Source organism: Perca fluviatilis, chromosome 2 (assembly GCF_010015445.1).
Source record: "Perca fluviatilis chromosome 2, GENO_Pfluv_1.0, whole genome shotgun sequence".
Taxonomy (NCBI): Eukaryota; Metazoa; Chordata; class Actinopteri; order Perciformes; family Percidae; genus Perca; species Perca fluviatilis.
The window spans coordinates 19828851-19855322 of NC_053113.1; the positions used below are offsets into that span (position 1 = coordinate 19828851).

The 26472-nt window shown below is 40.9% G+C and overlaps 1 protein-coding gene across 3 annotated transcripts in view; it reads left to right on the forward strand.

Annotated features, from left to right (window-relative positions):
* dpf1 (D4, zinc and double PHD fingers family 1) overlaps positions 1-25772 on the forward strand; it is a 42747-nt gene extending 16975 nt beyond the window's left edge. For 2 of the 3 annotated variants that reach the window (XM_039790144.1, XM_039790157.1), the window contains exons 6-12: positions 843-932; positions 1876-1954; positions 2110-2241; positions 17403-17522; positions 20704-20816; positions 21651-21732; positions 23022-25772. In XM_039790144.1, coding sequence (XP_039646078.1) covers positions 843-932; positions 1876-1954; positions 2110-2241; positions 17403-17522; positions 20704-20816; positions 21651-21732; positions 23022-23092 — 687 coding nt within the window. In that variant the 3' untranslated portion in view covers positions 23093-25772. The remainder of the gene's footprint in view (positions 1-842; positions 933-1875; positions 1955-2109; positions 2242-17402; positions 17523-20703; positions 20817-21650; positions 21733-23021) is intronic. The other variant, XR_005637979.1, reaches the window with a different exon arrangement.
* Positions 25773-26472: the final 700 nt, after the last annotated feature.

Here is a 26472-nt window from a genome sequence, read left to right on the forward strand (position 1 = left end):
GTGTGTGTGCATGCTTGTGATTGTGTGATTGTCCACCTCTTGCTCTTTGTCATCCTCTATATAGCATGTTGCACTCAGTATTGTAACTTCTGAGCAAATACTTCATGCCCATCTGGATGGAGTATTTCACCAGCTTGAGGCAGTTGCTCTCGAACTCAGATGAACAGCTAATCAATCAGCAGTTGAGTGAATGGCCCTCACAGTGGCCCTTTGAGAGATAGGGAAGTATTTAGGGCCTCTAATCCAGGATTTCCTCTGACTCCAGCCAAGCTCAGGACTCACCAGGCCAGACATTACTTCAACACTCTGCCCTGTCATAGCTTCATGTGCACACTTAACTCTTCCCTTACTGCTTATCTTTGTCAGATTTTTATGACTCAGTATCAGAAATGAAGGCTCCAATGTTTTTGAAGCTTGACCCATGATTATTATTCTTAATGTACCCCTTGTGAATCCCCTAACTTATAGAAGTGCAATAATAACTTGCATGGTATACCCCTTTATTGGAGGAAGACTTAAATTTAATCGTTCATTGCAATGAAATGGCGACATATTTGGTTATATGTAGTGGTAATGGTTCTGCTCAGTTGTTTCCTGCACTGGGATTATGTGAATAATCGCAAAACCAGCAGGATGACGTGCAATTTCATGACCACCCATGGGTCCATGCGGAGCAGGTTGAAAGCAAGTAGAGACTGAGATCGTTGAGGGGAAAAGGAAAGAAAAGAGAGTAAAGGTAAGGAAAGGAAACTTACTAACCTGTCTGACAGTCCATCTCTCTCTCTCTCTCTCTCTCTCTCTCTCTCTCTCTCTCTCTCTCTCTCTGTGTGTCTCATCCGTAGAAGCTGCTGGTCGGGGATTTCCCTCATGAGCTGGAGGTGGACGAGATGGAGGAAGATGTACCAAAGCGCAAGAACCGTACCAAAGCACGGGTAAGACATCAATGACATTTCATGAAGCATCTCTCTTTTTTCCCTGGTTATTTTATACTGAACTAACAAGCCACAAAGTAAGGCTGTCAGTATAGAAGAGTGAAACTAAGGAAGCAAGTCTGAACTGTGATGTGAAAGTTTAGTATCCTGCCTGTCAGACACAGAGCAATAAAAGTTCTTATGATTACACTATACTATAAAATGACAGCCCATAAGTTATTCTTGCTGGTGTCAAATTAATATTACAAGGATTAAACTAAAGCTTTCATACCAATATATACATAAAGAAATTGTACTAGTCTAATTGCATCTACAGAAATGGCACTTTTTCTAATTCCCAGTCAGAGGTTATGATAGATATCATTTATTATATTTGATTTAGTGAGTTTGACTTATCCATATCCTGAGTCTGTAAAATTGCATCTGACATTACGAAGAATAAATGCAAATAGATCTAGAGATTTCAATCATGCTGGGACAACCTTTTTTTTTTTTTACAACTTTGATTAGATCAGACAGGTTTTTTTTTCAGTCTTTTTGGACGTCTTATGGGAAGATAATCAAGTGTTAACAATGTATTCTGAAAATCATCACATACACATGCTCACACAGACACCAGGGTTGCTAATTGGAGCAGTTGCTCCCCTGCTAGGTGTCATCAGCCCCCTCCTGCTGGAAGTGGAGCTTTACACTGAGAGCAGATGATTAGAATGCAAACGTTGTGTGTGTGTGTGTGTGTGTGTGTGTATGTGTATAGACACTCGAACACACAAGTGAGGAGTGTGCTGTTACACTCTTTTTATTATGTACAAGATGTGTGTGCGCGCAGGACTTGTGTGGAAGTTCAAACTTTTTGTTTGTATCTTATGTACATGTGTAATTTTACATGTGGCTGTCTGAGTTCTCACGCGTGTGTGTGTACGCGTGTGTGTGGTCTCTGCAGGCCTACGGTGTCGGGGGCATGAGAAAGAGACAAGAGCCAGCTGCTATTGAAGACAGAGACAAGCCTTACGTCTGTGACAGTGAGCGTCAAACATGATTTCTTTATCCCTGTTTCTCCTTACTCTTTTATCCTAAACTTACACATACAGAAAACTAGTTTTATACACTGTGTGTGTGTGTGTGTGTGTGTGTGTGTGTGTGTGTGTGTGTGTGTGTGTGTGTGTGTGTGTTACAGTCTGTGGAAAGCGCTATAAGAACCGCCCAGGACTGAGTTACCATTACACTCACACACACCTGGCAGATGAAGAGGGAGAAGAAGACTCGGAGCGACACACACTACCCTTCCAGCGCAAGAACAACCATAAGCGTGAGTCTGCTGTCTGAATATTAAACTTATAATTGTATAGTTGTCCATGATCATCCATTATTTACTTCATGTGGAGTGTTCTAGTTTTAACAGTTTCAGGGTCATTCACCAAACCTTAAAAAACATAATATTATCAAGAACTATTAATCGTCCTAGATTTCCTCTTGCAGCATTATAGATAGTTACAGTGCTGCCTGAGCCAAATCCAAAGTGTACACTTGTGTGAATGAAGGATAAGATTTATCCCAGTGGAGTACTGAGTTTGGCTGACTTCCTCAGCTCTCATTAATTTGCTTTTCAGATTGACGCAGTGACACAGGTTGAAACTGTGATTGCGGTCAATCAAAATGGGTCGCCATGAATCATCCGACTTGGCTTCTTGACACTCGACCTGGGTTAAACAAAGGTCTGACACTGGCTTTGGTGAACAGGCTAAAAGTCTCAAAAGGACTGAGAGAAAGTGGAGTTAACTTTATAGATAGTGGCATAATGCAATTCTGGGTATTTCTATTGTTTTGCAGTAATCTGTTTATGTAGCTGCAGTTGCAGATGGGAGCTTCTGTAGAAACAATGGCATCAAGGATTAACCATAATATGAATGGGGACAAACAACTCATGCATTGAGTAGACCTGCATCATATGTGCGTCTCCTGCATTAAAAGGGTTTTTACTCTGTTGGAGGCTGATTGTCACACTTCTGATAGCCGATAGCTAGACTAGTGACTCCAAGTGTATTTAGGTTGCACAGGACACCTGGATATTTGCATGGTTGCCCCAAGGCTAACTTAGCCCAAGGGTAATTTTGGTTGTCAGTCAGTGTCCTTCCCCACTGGACCATCTCCAAGGCCGAGGGTAATTTTAGCTTTTTCTTTTTACAATGTAGCATTTAACCTTTTACTGTCTGGGCTTCTGTAGCCCATGGCTAAATTCACTGTCAGACCTCTTGTGTTAAAGGTCTGACAGTCAGTTAGTATGCAGAATCAGCAGCCAACAAGCACAGAGAATCATGTAGATCCCAGCCTTGATGATAATGCATAGAAAAAACATTAGATAACTATTTACATGCAGTAGAAAGACAAGTGGTGGCAAGCATACTGAAATACTCACTTCACATTACAGCAAAAATGTTCAGCATTTCTCTTACTCTGAAAATGTAAAGGTGAACACCATTCTGGTGTTTCTATCAGTCATGATATATCTGAGTTAATGTAACAGTTCAGACCGTTTCAACAGCTGCTTTCAAAGATACATCATCTCAATGAGGGAACAAACAGCTCTTTAATCAACACTCATCCGCTCTTAAGAAACTGTCAGTGAACAAACACCAGTCAAACACTCTTGTAAATTACCATCACACCCTACATTTATATTTCAACATCTATTGTACAGTGTGTACCTTTCAACAGACAGTGTAGGTATGTATTTTGATGCAAAAATGCAGGGGAACAGATGTTTTGTTATGAAGTGACATATCATACATACATACAATTAATAATACAATAAAAAACAAGTAATTTAAGCAGTGCTAGCATATATTATATATTTTAATTGCAATGTTGGTTGTTTGTGTGGTCCACGACTTTGGTCCAGACTGAAATATCTACTTTACTATTAAATAAATGACCATGACATTTTGTTCAGGCATTCATGGTCCCCAGAGGATAAATACTAAAGACTTTGGTGATCCCCTGAGGTTTCCTCTAGCACAAGCATGAAGGTCACCTTAATATTTTTTAGTGAAATGTCTTGATAACTATTGGATGGATTTCACTTACATTTTGTACAAAAAGTAATGTCCCCAAATTACATTTTGTCAGTACTTTATTTTATGACCAAATACTGACAAAACAAATGACATTCCACTCAGCCTCAGCAGTACATTGTGTTTTGTGTTTAATTAGCAAATGTTAGCATGGTACATTATCTCAATGATGGGAACAAACAGCTCTTCAATCAGTTCTCTTCAAACACTCATCAGCTCTAAATAACTATCAATGAAAAAGACATACACTCTGGGAAATTACCAGGTCCCTCTACATTTATATTTCAGATGTATACATGTAGACAGTAGACCATTTGTTCATTTCTCACAATTTGGACGGTTCGTTTCGATCATCCGTTACCAGCGAACAGCCCCATTAACGACACTTGTTCTATATTTTTAATACCCCCCCAGCTATACAGTTTATCTATCAGATAAATCGCATTTACAAATCCATCTGCTACTTCAGCACCACGGACAGTGCCATGGATTTATCAATACACCGCACAGTTAGACTCCTGATATTTCTGAGCCATGGAGGGCCTCCACATATATTCTAACTTGCACCCTGTACTCTCTCTGCTACTAGGGAATGGAGCGGGGGATGGCAAGTTAACAAGGGGCATGCATTTTGGTCATTTTGCTAACAAGGGGAATGACTTCCCCCCTCATCCCCCTTCAAATGAAGCTCATATTGAACACTTCCACACCTCATGGTTTACGTACAGTGTCAACCTTCAGTTCCAATAGTAGGTGTAGTGTGTCTTATATGAAGCAAGGCAGAAAGTAAGGCTATGGAGGTTGTGGTGTAGCATTTTAGACTTTCATGAAGGAGACAGAGCTACAATTTTTGTTTAGTTTTTATTAACTATAACCATTATCTTTCGCTAACCTTAACTGGTTGTTTTTGTTGCTTAACCTTAACAGTTACAGTAATACACTTAATATAAGTATCAGGATTATGTTTTTATAATACAATATATGAGTAACTGTATGGGCCCTATTTTAACGATCTGAAACGCAAGTATGAAACGCAAAACGCAAGTAGCTTTGTGGGCGGATCTCGGGCGCTGTTGCTATTTTACCGCCGGGATAAATGACTCTTGCGCCCGACGCAAATCTTAAATGGGTTAGTCTGAAGTAGCTAGGTGTGGTTTGGGCATAACGTGAAAATAACCAATCAGAGCGTCATCTCACATTCCCTTTAAGAGCAGGTGCGCTTGTTCCGTGACGGATTGCTATTATGACGGGATGCGGCAAAGTAACAAATGCCCGTCTTGGCCGGGTGGCGATGTTGCTGCGGCCCCTCGGGCGCATCTCCTCAAGTCTGGAGAGGATTGCTGCAGCCATGGAGCGTGGGCCTCCAAACGCACCACCTGCACCTGTTGTGCCCCTTCCTCCTCCCCCAACTCCATCTCCACAGCCAGGACACTGTAAGAAATGTGGTTTTGGCATGGAAATATAAGACCCAGACAAATGAGCTCAGCAAGCTGATTTTGAAGTATTCCAAAAGTAATTTAGTATTAAGAATATGTTACTTAATTTGGGTAATCTAATGAAATATGTTACAAATTACCTCTTAGGGCATGTATTCAGTAATCTGTAGTGGAATACCCTCCCACCACTGCTTTTAACATAGTGTGTTTGCATTGGACGTTAAACAAACAAGCATTGTCATTGAATGTTATCATCCAATAACAACATTCCCTGGCAATTAGGCACCACAAGGTTCATGAAAGTGCCATCTCCTTATGAAGAAAGGGCACAATCTGCATGCTTATTATTTTATAGAAGTTACACATTTTTCTTCCTACATTGATGATGGCTTCATTCCATGTTGGTGCTCCAATAAGACAGCATATATCAACCATGTCTTGGCACTACATGGAACAATTTAATGGAATGTAGCCACTAAATGTTAATTACTTACACCTGCGTTGGACAAGTTGTCCATCATGAAAAATGTCTCATATACATCTGGCTCAGGGACATTTACTCTCACTAAATATTGGTCGCATCATTCCCTATGGGAATTTTTACTTATATTTAATAAGATGAACTGCAGGAAGTTAGAGTTATTGAGTTTTGGCAGACTTCCTGAAGCTGTAAAGGGGCAGAGTGCAAAACCTGCACTTTTGTGCAGTAGAGCACGATTGTCCAAAATCACATGTGCAGTAAAAAGCATTGAATGATAGTGTGCTGCATACATAACAGTATTGTGGGTAGGCATCCCAAGATTGCATTTTGCATGGCTACAAAGGTTCTGCTAAATGTATAAAGGGTACCATAAGAGTGCCAGGGAACAACACGTAAAGCAAATATTTAGGTTTCTATGAACGGGTCATAAATCAGACCTCAAACCTCCCCTCTTGTCAGCTGCAGCATCCACACTAACCAAATTGCTAGCCTTTGTTTCTTGTGGCTATTTATTTTCCCCCACAGGGCCAGTTTTCTATCAGTGTGTGGTTTTTGTTTGGCGTTATCGTCTGTCTGCGTCTTTTGTTCCTTTTTAAGCACTTATTTTAAGGACAATAGTATGCATTTATCCTGCAGGAGATCGTGTTTTGGTCAGTAATTGTTAGTAAAATGAGAGAAATAGCTGTGGACATTTGAAAAGAGAGCGTAGACGATTCCGCCACTTTCTTTGTTCCTCCCGGCCTTAAAACAAGTAATTTGCTCAAAATAGAACGCAGATAAACACACAAATACATACAAATCCACATTATGTGTGTGTGCTGCACTACAACAATGTCCACACTGAAACTATGCTGCTTCTAAGTTAATTGGCAGTGTGTGTTTTTAAATTGGCCTGTCTGACAGAACAGACTAGCCCAGTATTTGTGTGTTTATGTGTGTGTGTTTGTGTGTGGCCATGCTGCAGTCTTAGGTCTCTCCAGTGGAGGAAAGCAAGAGAGACAGCATTTGAATCGTTTAATATCCCCCATCACTCCCTCCTAAACATTCAGTAATCACACACACACACACACACACACACACACACACACACACACACACACACACACACACACACACACACACACACACACACACACACACACACACACACACACACACACACATCCTCAGAAAATGCAATCTTCTCTGCTGAAATGAAAAAGGAAGCTTAGCCTTTTGGCTTGGTGTGTACGTGTGTGTCCACATCATTTGCAAGGCTCTGTGAGTGTGTTCATACGTGTGAGTGTGCATGCGTTAATGTGTGTGAGCTTTCCCCAATTTGAGTGTCATGGCAGAGACTGCACCACCCTCCACCGTTCGGTATATTGCCACATATGTAATAATATTAACACAGCTCCCCCAAATGACAACAACTCTGTATGCATAATTGATGCTGTATTCTGGCTCTAAAAGCCGTCTAGACACCATAGTATGTACATTCATGCTGCTTCTATGACAAAAGTGTGTGTGTGTGTCTTTTTCTGTCTTTTCTGAACCTTATCCCGCTCCATCCTCTCTCCCTGTTTTTCCATCAGTCTGATAAATGAGCGATTATTCCATTTCTTTCTCTTCGTCCATCTTTCACCACATTCCTCTTCTTCTTTGGCTCTGCATCCTCACTTAACCCTCCTCTCCTCTCCCACCCCTCTCTGCTTCTCATTTTCTATTATCTCCTGTTTTGCTCCATCCAGTGTCCAGCTCTGGGCTTCCTTAAAATTACTACACTCCCAATGATCATCACCACTAGAATCAACCACCACCACTAAACCTCCCCATATATCTGCATCTCAGCTGATGTACTGTATTTACTGAAAATTAGCAGTCCCATTAAAATTCATGACTGCGCCACATACTGTTGTTTTTTTGTTTTTACTCTTCTTCTACTTCCTTTCCTCCAAACAGAAGGTTGGAGGTGGAGAGGAAAGTGGGGTGGGGGCTCCTTTGGCATTGATGTGATGGTGGGAGGGGTGGGGGAAGACGAAGAAGAAGATGAGGAGGAGGAGGAGAAGTGGATGAATAAGGGGGATGTTTACTTTAGAGGTCGGCCCTGCAGTGTCCACCTGAAAATTGGTTTTGTTGGTGGAGAAAAAAAGAGAGAGAGAGAGAGAGATAGGTAAATGAGAAAGGGGTAGTGAAATAGAGCATAAATAGCAGGAACAAGATAAATAGATTGCAAGGACACAGACTGAGAGAAACTGCAACTGTGAATGAGAGAGAGAGAGAGAGAGAGAGAGAGAGAGAGAGAGAGAGAGAGAGAGAGAGAGAGAGAGAGAGAGAGAGAGAGAGAGACAGAGGGGAAGGGAGAGGGAGAATGAGAAGGGGGGAGGATAGTTGTCATTAAATCCCCCCCTCTCAAATCAGAACTGAGATTCAGAGGCCACTTTATCTGGACGGACAGACGGCCCTACGGTGTTGAGCAGCAGGGACGCTTTGAGTGTGTGTGCCTGAATGTGTGTGCTTAAAAATTCACACAACGCACACACACACACACACACACACACATGCATGTGCATTTCTTTAGCTGTCTGTGTCTGTTTGTGCTTATGTGTGCCACTGAGCTGTGTGAATGTGCTGTATGGGCAGTCATGCCCAACTTTGAGTGTGTGTGACATGTAATTGAGCCCTTTGAAGGTCAGCGTCCCTCTCTTCCTACTCACCATTGTTGGTTGTTGTGTTTTTTCCCCTCTCCAGTTTTTTGGCCTTGTGTCTCAAAATGGCCTCCTTGTCCTCATCCCGCTGTCTGCAAACAGAGGAATGAAGGATTAATTTTGATCAACTAACATAAATATATACAACGTGAGGAACCTAAAATCGCCACTCCCCACTCTGTGTGTATTGTCACACCATATGAGCACCACTGCCTTTTTTTCTTTTTCTCTCTTTCGACATTTATTTGTCTTTCTCTTGATTTGAAGTGTGGTAAGATTCCAGTTCTTGTGTTTCTTGCTTTAGCTATTACATTGCCATTTATAGCCGTGTCACTGGGCAGATACAGCTGTGTTTCATTACTGGGACTAGGGACTGGGACTTGTCAGTTCAATGGGTCTTGTAAACTGTTTATCTGCATCTAATGCTGTTTGCCACCAATACTTTACAAACCACCACATTCTGATTGTTATTTTATCTTTCTCTCTCAAATGCATATCAAAGATCGATTTTGAAGTGTGGAGAATGCCAAAGCTTGCCAAATTGCCCAAAATGCCTTGGTTTAATGACTTTTAAACTTCTTTCCCAATGGGCTCCAGTGGTGTGTGCACAAAGGTATAATTGTATGTTAATGAGCATGTGTGCCTACATTGCCTATTATTTGTCTATATGTGCATGTGCACAGCAACAACAGGAAAACTGGCTTTGTGTTTCACATTCAGAGGAAAAACCTTCATAAGGTTTTTTTAATTGTATTTTGCAGGCCTATTCTTTTAATTTCCTGTCTTCCAGTGCAAACACAGATTGATTTTATGTTAATATATGCAATATTTCTCCATGTTAAGACAGCACATGTGGAAATAGAGAACATGCAATGCTTTCTGGATATCTTCTGAACTTTTCATGTATACCGGCATTCCTCCTCAGCTTTTGATTTGTTGATTCATGCCGCTGCTACACGGCACAGGAAAGGAAGGGAGAAACGGCTGTTGCCTAGCAATCTGGTTGCCATAGATACCGCCAGGGCTCCCTCCTAAAGAGTACACTGTTATGTACATTGAAAAGAGAGAGAGAAGGTAGGGAAGGGAGGGAGGAGAGGTATGGAGAGAATAGAAAAGGGGAGGAAGAGAGGAGACAGAAAGAGAGAAGAATGGAAGTAGTTAAAGTATAGGAGAGAGAGAGAGAGAGAGAGAGAGAGAGAGAGAGAGAAGCAGTGGGTGCACAGAGGAGTTCATTAAGAATAACATAAAGAATAGGGGAAGAGAGAGAGAGAGAAAACAGACAAAGACAGAAGCAGAGTGAAAAGCAGAGAGTTATGCAAAAAAACCTCTTCATGATTCATCATATAGATTCCCCCAGACAGTTGGAGTGGTGAAGGCAGGGTAATATCGGAGTCTGCTTCATTTGGTATTCTGTCTTAACATGTGGTGCTGTGGCTTGCCTTGCCGGCTGGTTGTTTTGTGTTACTCAGTTGTCTTGGCCACGTTTGGATAAGCTCCCACACCTACCCTCCTCCCACTCCAAATACACCCTCACCCACAATCCATCTCTGTCTGTCTGGTTGTGTGTGTCTACGACTGACTGTAACTGTTACTGTAAAAATAACAAAGAGAAGAGGAGAGAATAATAATCAACAGTGCAACAGTTTCATAGATGCCGTATTCATAAATTATTTCTACAATAATACAAAAAGTCCATATGTGATTTGAAACAATGCAATATTGATTCAACATCAAAACTGTCAGATTCAGTGCCATTCACTGGTGCACAAAACGATCACTTTTACAATTCTGGTTTTAAAATGCTAATTAGTAGTTAGCACAAGCAGCAATAGCCCCCATTACTGAACACACAAAGGAAACTGCACCACCTCCAGAAACTCAAACTTCCCATTTCAGTGCCAAAATGCCACAAATAATGGGATGCAGCTTTCCACTTTAAATGTATTTTAATAAAATTCTCCTTTGTATGCTCATGTTTTGTTTTAGGCCAGCTGGTCCTTTTTGACACGTGTACAGGGCTGACACAGTATAGTGGACCATGTGAGGTTGGGCACAATTCAAACTGGATTTCATAGTCACATTCCCAGCCGGTTCTCTCCCTGGAACAAAATAGGATTAATTTTTTGCATTTTAACTCTTCATCGACAGGGACACAAGCCTGCACTGGCTAAGTGGCTCTTTTTAAGTGTGTGCAGCAAATGTGAGTACATGTGCACAAAGTAGGCACACATATGTATAGGCTGTGTGCATTTGTGTCTATGTGTGATTTCTTTAAATGCATGATTAATGGGGGAGTTAGTGTGTCTGTGTGATGTATTGGCATGTGTGTCTATGCTAAATGTGCACATATCTGCAGACTGCAGAGCCTGACGTACTCTGTGTCTATGTGTATGTGTGTGTGTACTTGTGTGTGTGTTTTTCTGTTTCTGCGGGTCAGTGTGATTGCAAAGCAGCCATAGATCAAGTTTTATTATAGCCCCCCTTTTCCCCCCTCCCCTTTTCCCTTCCCTCACCCCCCCCAACACACCCACCACACACACACACACACACACACACACACACACACACACACACACACACACACAAATGCATGCATCCAGACCCACAAAGCGCTGAGAGTTATGCAACCTGCTGACTGGACATGAGTGAAAGTAGTACTTCTAGTGTGTGTGTGTGTGTGTGTGTGTGTGTGTGTGTGTGTGTGTGTGTGTAAGGGTGAGAGGTGGGGTAGGTTTGGAGGGTACAGGGATGGAAAAGGAGCAGAAATGGGGGAAAACAAAGAAAATACAGCATAGCACCAGTGCAGGCATTAGTGTGACAAAAGATGGATTGCAGGAAAGAGTTCCAATTTCCTCTTTGAAAGTAAAGCAGAGGGAAGAAAAAAAAATAGATAGAGACCAAATAAGGAAAGGGAAGTGAAAAGATGAAGCACAATGAAGCGCAGAGAAGAGATCGAATCAGAGGCAGAGAGAGCTGCAGCAATAATGAGAACGCATGAAAGTGCAAAGAGGATGAGAGAGAGAGAGAGAGAGAGAGAGGGGGAGAGGGAGAAAGGAAGCCACTGACTTTTCATCTGTGACTGACAGTTTCCATCTGACTGCATCTCTGCCTACTTGTCTGCATTGTTAGCATTTGGGCTATTGAGTCTGTGTGAATGTACATGTATGGGCTTTTTATATTTGTTTATCCTTTTGTTTCTTGTTAAATATATGCGATTTCTGTGACTGTAATTATGGGTGTGCATGTGTGTGGGTGTGTGTGAATGGACGAGGGTTACAGGGACTCATTTATCATGTTAAAGAGAGCAAGTGGGGGATGGGACTGCGACTGGACGGCAAAAGTTATTATGCAAAGGCTTGGTTGTAAATCTTTGAGTGTATGTATGTGTGTGTGTGTGTGTGTGGGGGGGGGGTTGTGTGTGTGTGTGTGTGTGTGTGTGTGTGTGTGTGTGTGTGTGTGTGTGTGTGCGCGCGCGTGCGCGAATGCGCTATACTCCTGAGAGGCTCTCCTCATTAAGCAGAGAGGCGACAGGAGTGCAGAGTGTGTGTTTTCACACACCGCTGCTCCGATACAACGGGAGCCACTTTTTGTGCCTCCCTTCCTTCTTTCCCCTTTGTGCTTCTTCCTCCTCCTCCTCCTCCTCCTCCTCTTCTTCCCTCTCTTTTTCTCTTTCCTCTTTTGCCTCATTCATTCTTGAAATCCTTCCCTGCCTCCTCCTTATTCTCTTCTTCCTCCACCTATGCACCTCCTCCTCATCCTCACTTCTTTCTCCCGTCTACTACTGCAGTACAGGAGTGTTTTTTGCCTTCGGATAACAGATACACTGTGAAAACACCCAACCTTCGCTTGTTAATCCTTATCTTAACCTCAGCCTTGATTGAATCAAGTTTTTTGTGATGATGGTAGCCATGACAACTTGTGTTTCTTTGTTACAGTAATGGCTGAGCGTACCTATGTGTGTATCTACACAACATAATGGAATATAACTGAAGAAATGTAGAAAATAGGACAACAACAGTCATTTCAAGCAAATCACATGCAATTGGTTCATATGCTTTACAGCAATATGCTATCAAAACAAGGAGCTGGCAGACAAAAGGTAAAAAGTGAGGTGAAAGAAAAAGTGAGAAAAGTCAACAGGTATTCCTATTTGTTTGTATGTTTGTGGTGGCAGAGGTAATTCCTTTTGGATGGAGGCACTAAGTTGATGAGGCTTCCACTGTGGCCGGCCAGAGGATGAGATTATCGACCAGCCAGAGTCGGGCTGTGGTATTGATTCCAGGTCAAAGTCTGGGAGGGAGATGGAGGGGAGAGAGGAAGAGAAGGAGGTAGAGAGGTAGACAGAAAGGGAGATTATTTAGGGAGAAAATGGGGGACAATGCCACGATTAGGATACAGACTGGTCAGGTCACGACTTCTTAATTTCTTTGGTCCTGTACTTTCTCATAGTTTATCTCTTTTTGTCTTAGATTTCTTGCTCTGAAAGAAATGTTTTTCAAATCACCAATATTCACACAAAAAACATGATTAACCTCATATTGACTAGTTAAACTTTGCATCGTAGTCAAGTTTGTTTTTAAGAAGTTCTTCCTCAAATCCCTGAATACATAAATAATGCATAAAACATGATAAAGTAAAGTGAAAAATGTAAGAATATAACATTATTTTGCTAAAAGTAAGAAGAGAGACTTCAATTAAAAAAGCAGGCAAGAGAGCGAAATAACAACGCAAGGTAACGAAGGAACAGCATGGTACGGAGGAGGAATGGAGAGAAAATGAGACAGGGGGAGAGAGAAATTATAAGCAGAGAAAGAGGAAGGATGGGGAAGGGTTAGATGTTGTGGGGGGGCAGGGGGGGATAATTCCCAGGAGGATCTCTCTCTCCAACACTTGAAAGCTGTGAAGTGTGCGATTCTGCTCATACTCCTCCTGGTAATTGGAAGAGGAGCGGAGGGGAGAGAGGAGAGGGAGAGGAAAGGAGGGCCAGGTAAAGGAGGGAGATATGGAGGTAAGAAAAGAAAAAGAGAGGAGGAGGGTGGCTAAAGGTGGTAAAGATTTAGAGACAGAGAGGAAAAGCAGGAGAGGTAAAAACTAGCGAGGGGGTTAGGAGAAAGAGGAAGAAAAATGAACTACCTGACTTGTGCCATCTTTCTTTCTTCAAGCTCTCATTTTTTTCTCAACCTGGCTTATATCTGTTTTATTTTGGCTCATTAGCTCACTCCTCTTTATTCTCTCTCTATCAATGTCCTTACCCCTCCCTCCCTCCCTCCCTCCCTCCCTCCCTCTCTTTGCTGGTGATGGCGTGTCTGTGGTTGCAGGCAGCTTCTGAAACATGGCCGCAGGCGTTTAATCATTGATGGAGTTTTTTCCTCCATGCAGGCAGGCCAGCGGGCAGCCCCGACTCACTCGCATGCGTCAGGACCTGCTGATTCACTCTCTGGGGCATAGCAAGCACACGCGTGCGCACACACACACACACACACACACACACACACACACACACACACACATGCATGCACACAGGCACGAATACAAAGGCAAACAGAGATGCACACACACATACACCTAACTGTAGCACACATACACAGATAAAATGTAGCCTGGATGTGTGTGAATATCAACATGTGTGCCTGTCTAGTTTATCCCACCAGGGATTGTGAGGCCCAATCAGCAGCAGTGAGCCCAAATAAAAGCAGCCAAGATAAAAGCAATTTATTCGACCAGAACAAGAAGACAAAAACGTGTTTGCGTTGGCTCCAGGGCTGCACACCACATGTCTCTGCTGCTTTATATGTCCTTCTGCTGGACTCAATAAACATCTGGCTCTGTTGTACTTAAAAAAAAAATACAGTTTATGCTCATCCAGTATCATTCTTCATCGCCTGTATTCTGTTTCTTATTTATATGGAGCAAGACTTCTTCATACAGTTTGCCCATGTGGTTCAATGCTGTACTCTTCAGCCAGTGTGGCTAATCGGTCCTCCACTTTGGTCCTATATGTTCTATCCAACTATTGGATGCCATGATATTTGGTACATAGGCTTACATTACTGTAAGATTAACATCCCTTAACTTTTCATCTAGGGCCACCATCAGCTCTGAAATTAAATGTATCCGATACCCTGTTTTTGACCAAATCTGCAGAACTAATGACATTCCCATCAGCCTCTGCTGTACTTTGTTCAGTGCTAAATGTTAGCATGCTAACACTCTATGAAGGTGACCATGGTAAACATTATACCTGGGCTGTGTCCAAAGTGACTCCCTGCACTCAATATCTACTCCCTATATAATAGACACTTAACAGTCAGTGAGCAGCAAATTTACATTTTGGACACTTATTAATTATAATCATTTTGTTTTATCACTGACAGGTTTAGTGTCCATAACATATACACTACGTTTTTTTCCATTGCATTATACTACTGTAAATCTTTAGGACACTATACACCACAGACTGCTAGCTGCTTTTGTATACAAATGATAGGGACTACATTTTGGGATGTGTTAAACTGATACATTTCATACTATTACTTATACTTATTTTGGATAAAAGTATAATGTAATACTATTTCAATGGAGCTGGACCTAATACTAGTTTGATGGACAGGAGAAGTTAAAGAATATATTGGAAATCATGATTTTGTTCATTTGACCAATTGACATATATAGCCTACTTACAAACTACTCCTACTACTATAATAATAATAATAATAATAATAATAATAATAATAACAATAACAACAATACTAATACCACTACTAGTAATACTACTACTACTACTACTACTACTACTACTACTACTACTAATAATAATAATAATAATAATAATAATAATAATGATAATCTTCCTCTGACTTGCTTATATAGAATTCAATAATAATTTCAGACCACACTGACTTTCTGATGATTTTTAATAAAGGGAGAAAAATAAGCCAGGCTATATCTGCCTAACCGTTACCAGCACAGGGCCTGATTATTTGCAGGTGTTTTTTTCTATAATGAAACTCTCATAATTTGAAAAAGCTGATGCCAGCAAGATCTCATATTATCACTGGAAAAGAAGATTACTGAGAATTATGAGGATGGAGCCATCTGTGTTGAAATAATACATTTCGAATTTCAGGTACTAGACAGTGTCTATAGCCATGGTCAAGACAACGCACTCAATTCAGTAAATACAAAAAAAATTTAATTTCACATTTAGTAAATATGTAGCACTGTAAAATCATTGAGTCTATCTGAAGTACATTTGATTATTATTTATATTCGGTGCTGATACAGTAGTTGCCTTGTTATTCGTCATTGCACCACATAATGTAAAGCAGTAAAGTCCTATGCAGTTACATTCTCACAGTATGGATGACAGCCTCTTGCATTTTCCTTCTGCTTAGCGCACTACTGTTGAAATTTGCAGTAGCAGGTACAGCTTATCATTTTCCTCCCCTCCCTGTTCTCTGTCTGTCTGTCTGTCTGTCTGTCTGTCTGTCTCTCATCCTGATCAGAGAGTTTTTATTATTATTTTATATCTCGGAGGATTAAAGCCAGACCCTGTGGAGTAGAAACCCAATCTTTCTCACTCCTCCTTCCCTTCTCATCCTCTTTCCCATCAAATTCACCCTCTACTCACAACCCTCCCCTTCCGGCCAAACAAGACTCCACCTTGAAATGGATGGATTAATGACCTCTCTCTGTCTCTCATATGAACACATACACAGTAACACCTGCAGCACTGTCTGTCTGTCTGTCTGTCTGCGTGGCCTGTTTGTGCTTATCTTCTGTCTTTCTGTCTTTCTGTGCATGTCTATATGTATGTGTGTGAGCGTGTGTAACCCACGCTATTGTTTTCATTGTTGCTCTGTCCTGCCTGGTGAGTCATTGTGAAGGACCTGTCCAGTGCGTTACATCTAAGAGAATAAAGCGCACATACAAAATAGTCTGCGGTGGTTATGTGATTGCTTCCATTAAAGTGATTATGCAATCAACAGCAGTAAGACTGGCAGGAGGCAGGCAGACAGACAGACAGACAGAGGGATGGGGGTTAGACGTGAATGCATACACACACGTATATATACAGCACTCAGGCAGGCAGGGGGAAATTCTCCCTTGTTAATAATCATTATTAAATGGCTTCACGTGGAGCACTTGCCTCTCCGCGATCAGCATGACGGCAGGTCTGTCCTGGCAAAATCCCTACTCACACACTCATACTTCTTCAGTTCCTCCTCTTCTTCCTCCTCTTCCACTCATGAAAATATTTACCAAACCCCAGGGGCTTCTGGCACACATCCCTATCTGTGCCTCCCCATCTCCCACTTCCTAGGTGAGCCGGGGTTTGGTGAGTCCCAGGCTCCAATGCAGGCCTGCAACAGTGCTTGTTTTTACCAAACAAACAGATGAAAAAAGGAGTGAGAGATAGACAGGGCCTTGTGCCCAGGTGGAATGGTGTGCAGTCTGGCAACAGGGACATAGCTACAGATCTCCTTTCCTTTTCTTTGTTTTACAGCTCAACATTTTACCTCTAATCACTTACTGTCAGTAGAGTACAATACTCTGTCGACGATATTTTCTCTTTCTCAGCACACCTAGGTGATGGCCGCTCTGTTGGTCTTACTTTAACAGTCTTCCCCTTTCAACTGCCTAGAGATTGATACAGCTCTTTCACTCTAGGTCATCGTTTCATAACACTGACTTATGAGTAAACTTTGCCCTACATCCCCCTTTTCTAAGAGCCCAGACAAAAATAAACTATAAACTTTTACTAAACTGCTTCTCTTGTTTTTTTCTTCTTCCAGCCAAAAAAGCACCAGACGGTTCAGTGATCGCCAACGGCTACTGCGACTTCTGCCTCGGAGGCTCAAAGAAAACTGGCTGTCCTGAAGACCTTATCTCCTGTGCGGACTGTGGACGCTCAGGTAGGGCATCGCTGAAGGGGATGATTGGAAGGAGGAAGGCGGTCCTCTGTTGATGCACAATTTTAAAGTGTTTTGTTTGTTGAGTATAGATTTCATATTTACTATATAAATAAATGCAAGTTTCGATTCCTGTTTTGCTTAAAATGGATGGACCATACCAGTGTTTTTGTTTTGATTTAGCCCATCTGCTAAAAATCATGTACAGTATACTTAACCTTGCTGTAATGTTTTAGATTTTTGAGGTATTTTCTCACTGTGCAAGCAGCTAGTGGTTTACATTTCTTACTGCATTTTGAAAAGCAATTTGCAGCGACTTGAAAATTTCCCCAGATGGCCATTTGTATGGTGGCCCTGAAGGACAAAATACATACAGCGAAATATACGTTATTGGAGGTTCTCCACATAAAAATTCAAATACAAAGACGTACACATACAATAATTAGAGGTGTTACTTTGGGGATTTATTGTCCTTAAAGGCCACCATACTTAAAATTAAATTCATGCCTGGTTTTATTTGTTTAACTTATATTGTAGTAGTTGTAAGTGCAGGTTAATTTGTCTGCGCTGCATTCCCATTCAGTAACATAACTTATAAAAAATAAAAACATACATGAACTTCACTGTGATGTTTTGCATTTTCTTAAATTATTCTCTGTACGTTGATTTTGCATCTGCATGGAAAGGAATACAAACCCTTGGCTGCCTGAGAGGTAGAAAACACATTAAAACGTCATGAACAATATGACATGCTTTGGAAAACAGTGGCTATAATTGTAAAAATGTGCTAAGAATTTCTCATTCATAAAACAGGTTTCTATTGCTGCTTAAGAGGTGTAAAAGTGCCAAGAATTTAAATCCACTTAAAAACCTTATAGAGTGAGTGATAACACTATAAATATATTTGGGAACAAGATTTGGGATTTTGTAAAGTTTTGTACAATACCAAGTCAAACAGATGAATCACATGAGTTACAATTTTAGATATTTAACAAATTCCCAGTATATGCAATAAATATGAATATACATGCTCTGCAGTCATATGTGCAAAAACACTCTGACATGTATTGTCAAAATATTGTTTTCAAGGTCAGAAATTAACTTGAGTCTGGCACTTGTTTTTATTTGAGATGGTCATGTCACATTGATCACAGTCAAACAAAGATATTAATTTGCATTAAAATATGAATGGCTTTTATAAGATGTACACTAATCTTGGTGTGATGTCATTGTCTGACCAAAAAACCCCAAATTGTTTCAAACCTTGTCTGCTGCATTTCTTTTAACCCTGGCTTGTTATACAACAACCTACTTTACAAATGTGATATAAACCATTGTCTATTTCATCTTCTTGAGACCGTGTGCCATGTGCTGCAAGTTTGTGAGAGAATGACCTCGTTTAGTATGTATTGTGGTTGTGAATGGCCAACAGTAAATCTTATCAGAGTAGAGTTCAAGTATGATTTTTTAAATATGGTTGTATTGTTTTCTTTCCCATTATAAGTCCCTTTGTTTTTGTTTTTGGGATGTGCTTGTAAATTGTGGTTATTTGTATACATGCATAGATTGCAGTTGATGGTGCAGAATTTGTGTACTTATTACTTGATTGCATGTACTGTATATACATTTTTATCCACATGTTTTTTTCATCTGAAAAATAAAAAAGCAGAACTCAAAAGATGTACGTGATTTGTAGTGAATGGGCTGCAGCATGCAAAACATTGGTATGGTCCTCTTCTTTATAACCACTCACAAAGAACACCCACAATGAAAGTAGGGAAACAAGGATGACATAACAATATTTCTATTGTTGTGATCATGTAACGGCAAGTACCAGGACGAACTGTAATAACGGGTAAGAAGAGTACGGTGGCCCTGAAGTGCAAACCACGGCATCAAATGCCACAATGCGACAGCAAATCCCACACCCCGGCAGCAAATGCCACAATCCGACAGCAATTCGCCACAACACAACAGCATTTCGGCACAACACGACAGCAATTCGCCACAACACAACAGCAATTCGACAGCAATTCGCCAGAACGCTTATGCGACAGCATTAGTAAGACTGAAACGGAAAGGGTAGGTACATGTTGGACACTGATCCTCATCCTGATTGGTTGCACTGTCTGTCATTTACAAAACGTTTTGATAGTTTGTTTAAGAAAACCAAATGCAAAAAAACAGTCTGATTTGGGTTTTTAGCAAATACATTTTTTCTTTTCTCTGTTGAAAAATGACATTACGAGAAGATGTTGCAGAATGGCCATTCTACATGCTTGGCTTTTATTTTGAAATATTTTACTTCCACGTCAGCTCACCCTCCTCTCATGATGTCATTCTTCAAACAGAGAAAAGAAAAAAGAAATTTGCTAAAAACCCAAATCAGACTGTTTTTTCAGTTTGGTTTTGTCGTTTTTCATTTTTTGAAATTGGCTACATTTTCATTCATTCATTTATGAATTGAAATGAAAATGAAAAAAAACAAACTATCAAAACATACACGGACCCATTTGTAAATTACAGACCAATCAGGACGAGGATCAGTGTCCAATATGTACCTACCCTTTCAGTTTCAGCTGTCGTGTTGTGGCAAAATGCTGTTGTGTTGTGGCGATATGCTGTTGTGTTGTGGTGAAATGCTGTTTGGCAAAATGGTGTTGTGTTGTGGCAAAATGCTGTTGTGTTGTGGCGAAATGGTGTTGTGTTGTGGCGAAATGCTGTCGTGTTGTGGCGAAATGCTGTCGTGTTGTGGCATGTGATGTCGCGTTGTGGGATTTGCTGTCGTGATTTGCACTTTCAAAAATAGAAAACATTTTGAATGGCAGAGAAGTGGACTACAATGGAAAAGATCAGATGGTTTTTATGTTACATCTGTAACAAAAGTAAGCTTATGATAGATTTTTTTCTGAGATGATTTTGATAAATCTTTAATGTAAATATAGGAAAAATGCTGTTCAAAAATTATTTTGGCTAACTTAACTAATGCAATTTTCACATCTGTAACACCACTGTCGAATTCCCCCTCAAATAAATTATCCATATGAAGCAAACAAACTGACGGAAAGATAGAATGGGTAGATGATGGATGACAAAAAGCAATGGTGAAAAATGTTGTGTCAGCTTGTGTGCTTGTGTATGTGTGTGTGTGTGCGCGTGGGTGTGTGTGTCTGTGTGCACTCAGGCCACCCGTCCTGTCTGCAGTTCACAGTGAACATGACGGCTGCGGTGAGGACTTATCGCTGGCAGTGCATCGAGTGCAAGTCCTGCAGTCTGTGTGGCACCTCTGAAAATGACGTAGGATCTTACTTTATACTACATGTTAACTCTAAACACATGTTGCTGCGCGCACACACACACACACACACACACACACACACACACACACACACACACACACACACACACACACACACACACACACACACACAATACTAAACTGGACATACATACTGGAAAACTGGTTGTATACAGTCTTTTAGGTAGAGCAAGTTTAGGATACTGATATTTATCCTTGAAGGAATACACGTTTTGACTAGTGATCCAGGAGCTAATTGCTACAGACAGACATTTTTTTTTTTATATTTATTTATCCAGGTAAGTTGATTGAGAACAATTTCTCATTTGCAACAACAACCTGTCACATTCACACAGTTACACATTCATACCTTGAAGCTGCCCAGTACAACCACAGTCTGATCTGCTGGCCACTGAGCTCCACTGGAGCGGTTGGGGTTGATGGCCTTGCTCAAGGGAACCTCAGTGGTGGTCATGAGGGAGGGACAAGCGCTGCTCTTTCACTTTCCCCACCCAGATTTTATCCTGCCGGTCTGGGGATTGAACTGGCGACCTCCCAAGCTCGCTTCTCTAACCTTTAGGCCACTGCTCTGAGTGCATGAAGGTTTGATCCCTCTGGCTGAAGGTTGACCACTGGGCTATACTGCCCATTTGGTCCCACTGGGATGAAACCGACTCCATGAGAGAATTTCAAAGATAAATAGATCTCAACAAGGAATAAATGCTATTTTAATCCTAAATTTATATTTTCATATAAATTCATGCTCGTGTGTCCTTTCAAATCTGTTGCCATATAATAACATCTGTTTATGTGACTATTCTCCTCTGTTTCAGGACCAGCTGTTGTTCTGTGATGATTGTGACAGAGGCTATCACATGTACTGTCTGAGCCCTCCCATGTCTGAACCACCAGAGGGTATGTACAAAAATAAAACAAAATACAAGCATTATATTCATGAGATTCACTTCTCAAAAGTGTTTATATCAAGGACTTCTGAACCTGAACCTATATTTGGTCAAACTGCACAGCCCAAGAAAAGTCATCTGAGAACATTTTTGTTTGTACAGAATTATGTCACTGCCTGTTGTCTACTGTAGGTGGGGAGACAATTCGCAGTGAGGAGCATGAAACCTGCGGTCAAAGTAGTCAGACTATCTCTTTTAGGCAGTGAAAGCATAACAAGAATTTAACCTGCAGGACTCCTTATGAATCTGCATCTCTTTGTGGGAACATCTGAGGCTGCAAATGCCCTGATAGTGTGGCCAGGCCAGCTGACAGTCTTGCCTGGGCCCGGGACGAGATCTTAGATTAGGAAGAAAACAAATAAAACGCTTTTATGTAATTCAAATATTATGCTACATATTTTTTTCCACAAATAGGCCTATTTAAAAAAAGATTTTTAATTCTTCCATAATTTAATGATGGCCCAGTTCTGGGCCCCCCCCTACTGTGGACAACAGACCCGTTTGTCCCCCCCTATCGGCGGGCGTGAGTGTGGCTATCATCACAGAAAAGGAGCTGGTTACAGCTATTCAAATGAAACTCATTTGCCTACTACACATACAAGATTGCTGCCTAAGGATGTTTGATGGCGTTGTCATGGAAATGAGTAGTAGAAAATATATTCTGTTTCCATGGCAAAAGTGTCATTTGGCTGAACATACAGTAGCGGTGGCACTTGTGTTCAACACTAACTAACAGTGTCATGCTCTGCCCACACATGCAACACTTTTGATTTACAGGAAACATTTTTTAAAATTCAGTCAGTTATTTTAGGTTTACTCTCAAGAAGAGACCTGACTCACATGGATGTAAACATATATTTTTTAAACATACTGTGCTGTGCTTAATGCTCGCAGAACACCTTCAGGCATAATACAGTAAAGCAGGGTACACTGAGAGCTGCACTCTAGCATCAAGTTAATGTTTAATAAATGTCACAAATCGCATGCTCAAATCCAAACCTAACTAGTTGTCAAATCCTCTACACCGCAATCCACAGGCGCAGCATGTGGTGTTTTAACATGGAGCTTTAATTTACAGTATTACTTAACGCTCTGTCTGAAATGAGGGATTAATCTACAAGGCTTTACAATAGCAGTGATTGGACTTTCGATCTGTGATGTGCTCTGTGTGTGTGTGTGTGTGTGTGTGTGTGTGTGTGTGTGTGTGTGTGTGTGTGTGTGTGTGTGTGTGTGGTACAGGGAGCTGGAGCTGTCATCTGTGTCTGAGACAACTGAAGGAGAAGGCCTCAGCCTACATCACCCTCACTTAATCTGCGGAGCTGCGCCTCATCCTCTTGGCCCTTCATCCTCTCCCAAACCACTTCTTCGTCGTCCCTTTCTGTGCCTCAGCTGCCCTCCTCCTCTTCTGATCTACTAGCCGCCACTTCCTCTAAAATCCGTCCCAATGACCTTTGACACGACTGAGCACACAGCACCCACAGAGCTGCACCCATTCTTGAACGTCTCTCCAGCGGCAAACCAACCTCCGTCTTTTTGTGTGACTCACATTCCCTGATGCTTGACCTGAACCCCCACCACCTTTTCCTGCTTTGTTTCAACAGAGGAATTCATCTGCTGGCAATACGTTTGCTAGCAAGACACACACTCCAGCCTGCCAAGGGCACTTCAGAGGCATACTACGCCACAGGAACCCTCTTAAGGGCCCTCGGAAGAGCCCTAATGATCTTCAGCTGCAACTCAGTCAAGTAGTGAGTGAGAATTAATAAGATGGATAGATTTTAGGCCGAGGACAGGGCTTGGAAGACCCTGGATAATCATGGAACAGTAGGTTTCAGTGTTAGCCAACTGTGAAATATACACCTAACCAAAATTTCATTTTCTCCCTCTGTCCTTTCCCCTGTACAGCAGAGCTGGGATGTTGAACTCTGCTCCGCTATTTGTCTGCAGGGCTCGCTGCCCTGTGCAGTTTCAAAGGGGAGTGAATTGTACAGAATTCAGACTGATTCGCTATCTACGCACTCTTCAAAACCCCCCTCACTGGCAAACAATGAGAACTCAGACCATCTTCGACCTCACTTCATCCTCTCTCCTTGCATGGGGTTTTCACAAATTAATGATGCATTTTGATTTTGACACTGAAGGTTTTAGTGTTCGGATGTGATCCTCAGATGAGAGAAGAGATGGATTTTTCTCTACTCAGCTATCTCTGATCAAACAGTGTAATAAAAAATGACAATTTAGCCTTTGCATCTCTCACAAATCCTTTACCTGACCTTTAATCACCCTTCCCTTCTATGAAACAATGACTGTGAAGCCAATGCGAGACTGAAATGCTCCTGGTGCTTGGTGTGTATTATTCCGTGTGTTAAGAATGTAGGCTTGATGTGTGGACAATGCAGAACTTTGTCTGGCCCATATGCCGAGGCCTAAAAACATCTTTTTTTATGATTCGTTTTTTATTTAATTTTTTTTCATTTGCATGTTATTTTAATTGTTTTAAAGACTTTTAATTGAAATTGAAAAGAAAGCACACTTAATTCGCAATAATGTGTTTGTGATATGAACTATTTTGGCCAAACTGGGTGTGTTTTAAACTCTGTGTGTGCCTGTGTGTCTGTTTGAGTGAGTTTATCTGAGCACTACAGTAATTGTAGCCAGCTCCATGCTAGGTGGTTCTGTTAGAGGATTTGAGTAACATGAAGGTAATGTGAATGTAAGGAAATTAAGCATTTTCCTGTTCAAAAGTGGGACAAAGTTATTGTTTTGCAAGTCACAAGTCACAAGTCTCAAGTCTTGGCACTGAAGTCCTGAGATGTATTTTGACATTTTGGGCAATAGAAATGAAAGTCAAAGTGTAAAAAATACAAGTTATGGGTTTATGGGGAGTTATGTGTATGTCTATTTCTTGGCAGAAAGTCACTGTTCCCATCAAGAAATGGTCTGGCACATAACCCCTCGTAAAACCCTAAGTTGTCACTTATACCCTTTGGATTTTGTATAGATTAAATAGATGAGATATAGACAAGACACATTTTGAGGTGCAGGTAATGTAGGTGGATTTTGTTACCTTTTTACAGAGCCAGGCTAGCTGTTTTCCCTGCTTCCAGTCTCAATGCTAAGCTACACTAACAGTGTCCTGGCAATATAGTCAATAAGTGTATTTCCTAAAATGTCAATCAATTTCTCAATATCAAGTTCAAATCCTAAACACGAAGATCTAAAAAGTCATGATCTCCTTGCCAAATATAATGCCAGTTAAAATTAACTTCATAGTAACATCTGCATTTGATTGATCCCTACGCATGATACTTTTTTGTCTGTTTTTCCTCTTTTTTCTCTCACAACCCTCTAATTTTACTACATGACATTTAGAACAACACATCTTGGATAAATATCACCACAATACACTGACTGTGTCGAGGGTAATTGATTTTATGTTAGCAAAGAGGCTAAGTTCTTTGGTACTAGCTTAACACCCAAAATATGGCCTTTTGGGATCAAACACTCAACACCCGCATGGAACGGTGGCTTTGAATAGACACCAAACCACTCCAGTAACTAAATCCACTTCTCAACTGTATATTTAGATTTACACAGTCATTGTATCACCTAAATATGACTAAGTACATTGCTTTCTGTTTGACACTGGCTAACAAACTCGAGCAACATACAGAAGCTTTAATAACATAATTTTGTATCTTTGCGCTTGGCGAGGGTACCAAAAGGCTAAAGTATAAGTGAAGTGATTGGTGTTAAAGTTAAAGTCACAAGTTAAATTAGCATGCTAGCTTGCCAGCTCTGTTTCCAAGTGAAAGTTTTTTTAGCACCTTTGTGTCCTGCAAAACATGAGGTTTTGTGAGTGTGAAACTTTGAAAGAAATTTTGTTTAAAAAAAATCTGCTGTCTGCAGGTCTGCTCTGCACGTTGGACTCCAGTATAATACATCAGCGTTTGAAGACCGAGCTGAAATAAATCTCTTTTTTCTTTTTAACCCAAAGGCCCATTATGTTTTCCTCAATCAGTTTGACTGAACTTCTCAAGGCAACTTTTATGGGCACATTACAAGATAGCTGAAGTGCTGATTTAGGAGGATGTTTTCAACATTTCTGAATGATTTGATAATATAGAGAAGGCATCCATCCAATGATGTGTGAGGTTTAAGTTTGAAGACCATAGCTGTAAATAGTGGCAACAAATTGCCATTTCATACATTATTTCATATTCTTGTGTACATATCAAAGTATGAAACAGGACAAAACCCGGTTGGTTTTGATTTGAATGAACAACTCATTTTAATGCTGCATCATGTCTCTAAATGGAAACTCGCAAGATCAGATGGCTTGTGAGAACACACCTGAACTGTAATTGTGTTTGCCATCTGATACAGAAAGACATTAGGTGCAAATACTGTGCTACCCCTCAATTCAATGTGACTCCACTGATGCACGAATGCCACCTGAAATGTTTCTGATTTCATATTTTGATATTGTCAGTATTGATTTTTTAAACGATGAGATGATGATGAGAAAATAACCTTTAATTTATGTGCATTTCATGTTTGTTTCCTTGTTTGGTTTTCTGTCTTTTCTGTCTTTTCACATTTTGCACAGCGTGGCTGCATATGCTCCCCAAGTGTGTTTATGCCTCTGTGTGTACATGTATGTGTGTGTGTCTGTATGTGTGTGTATAAC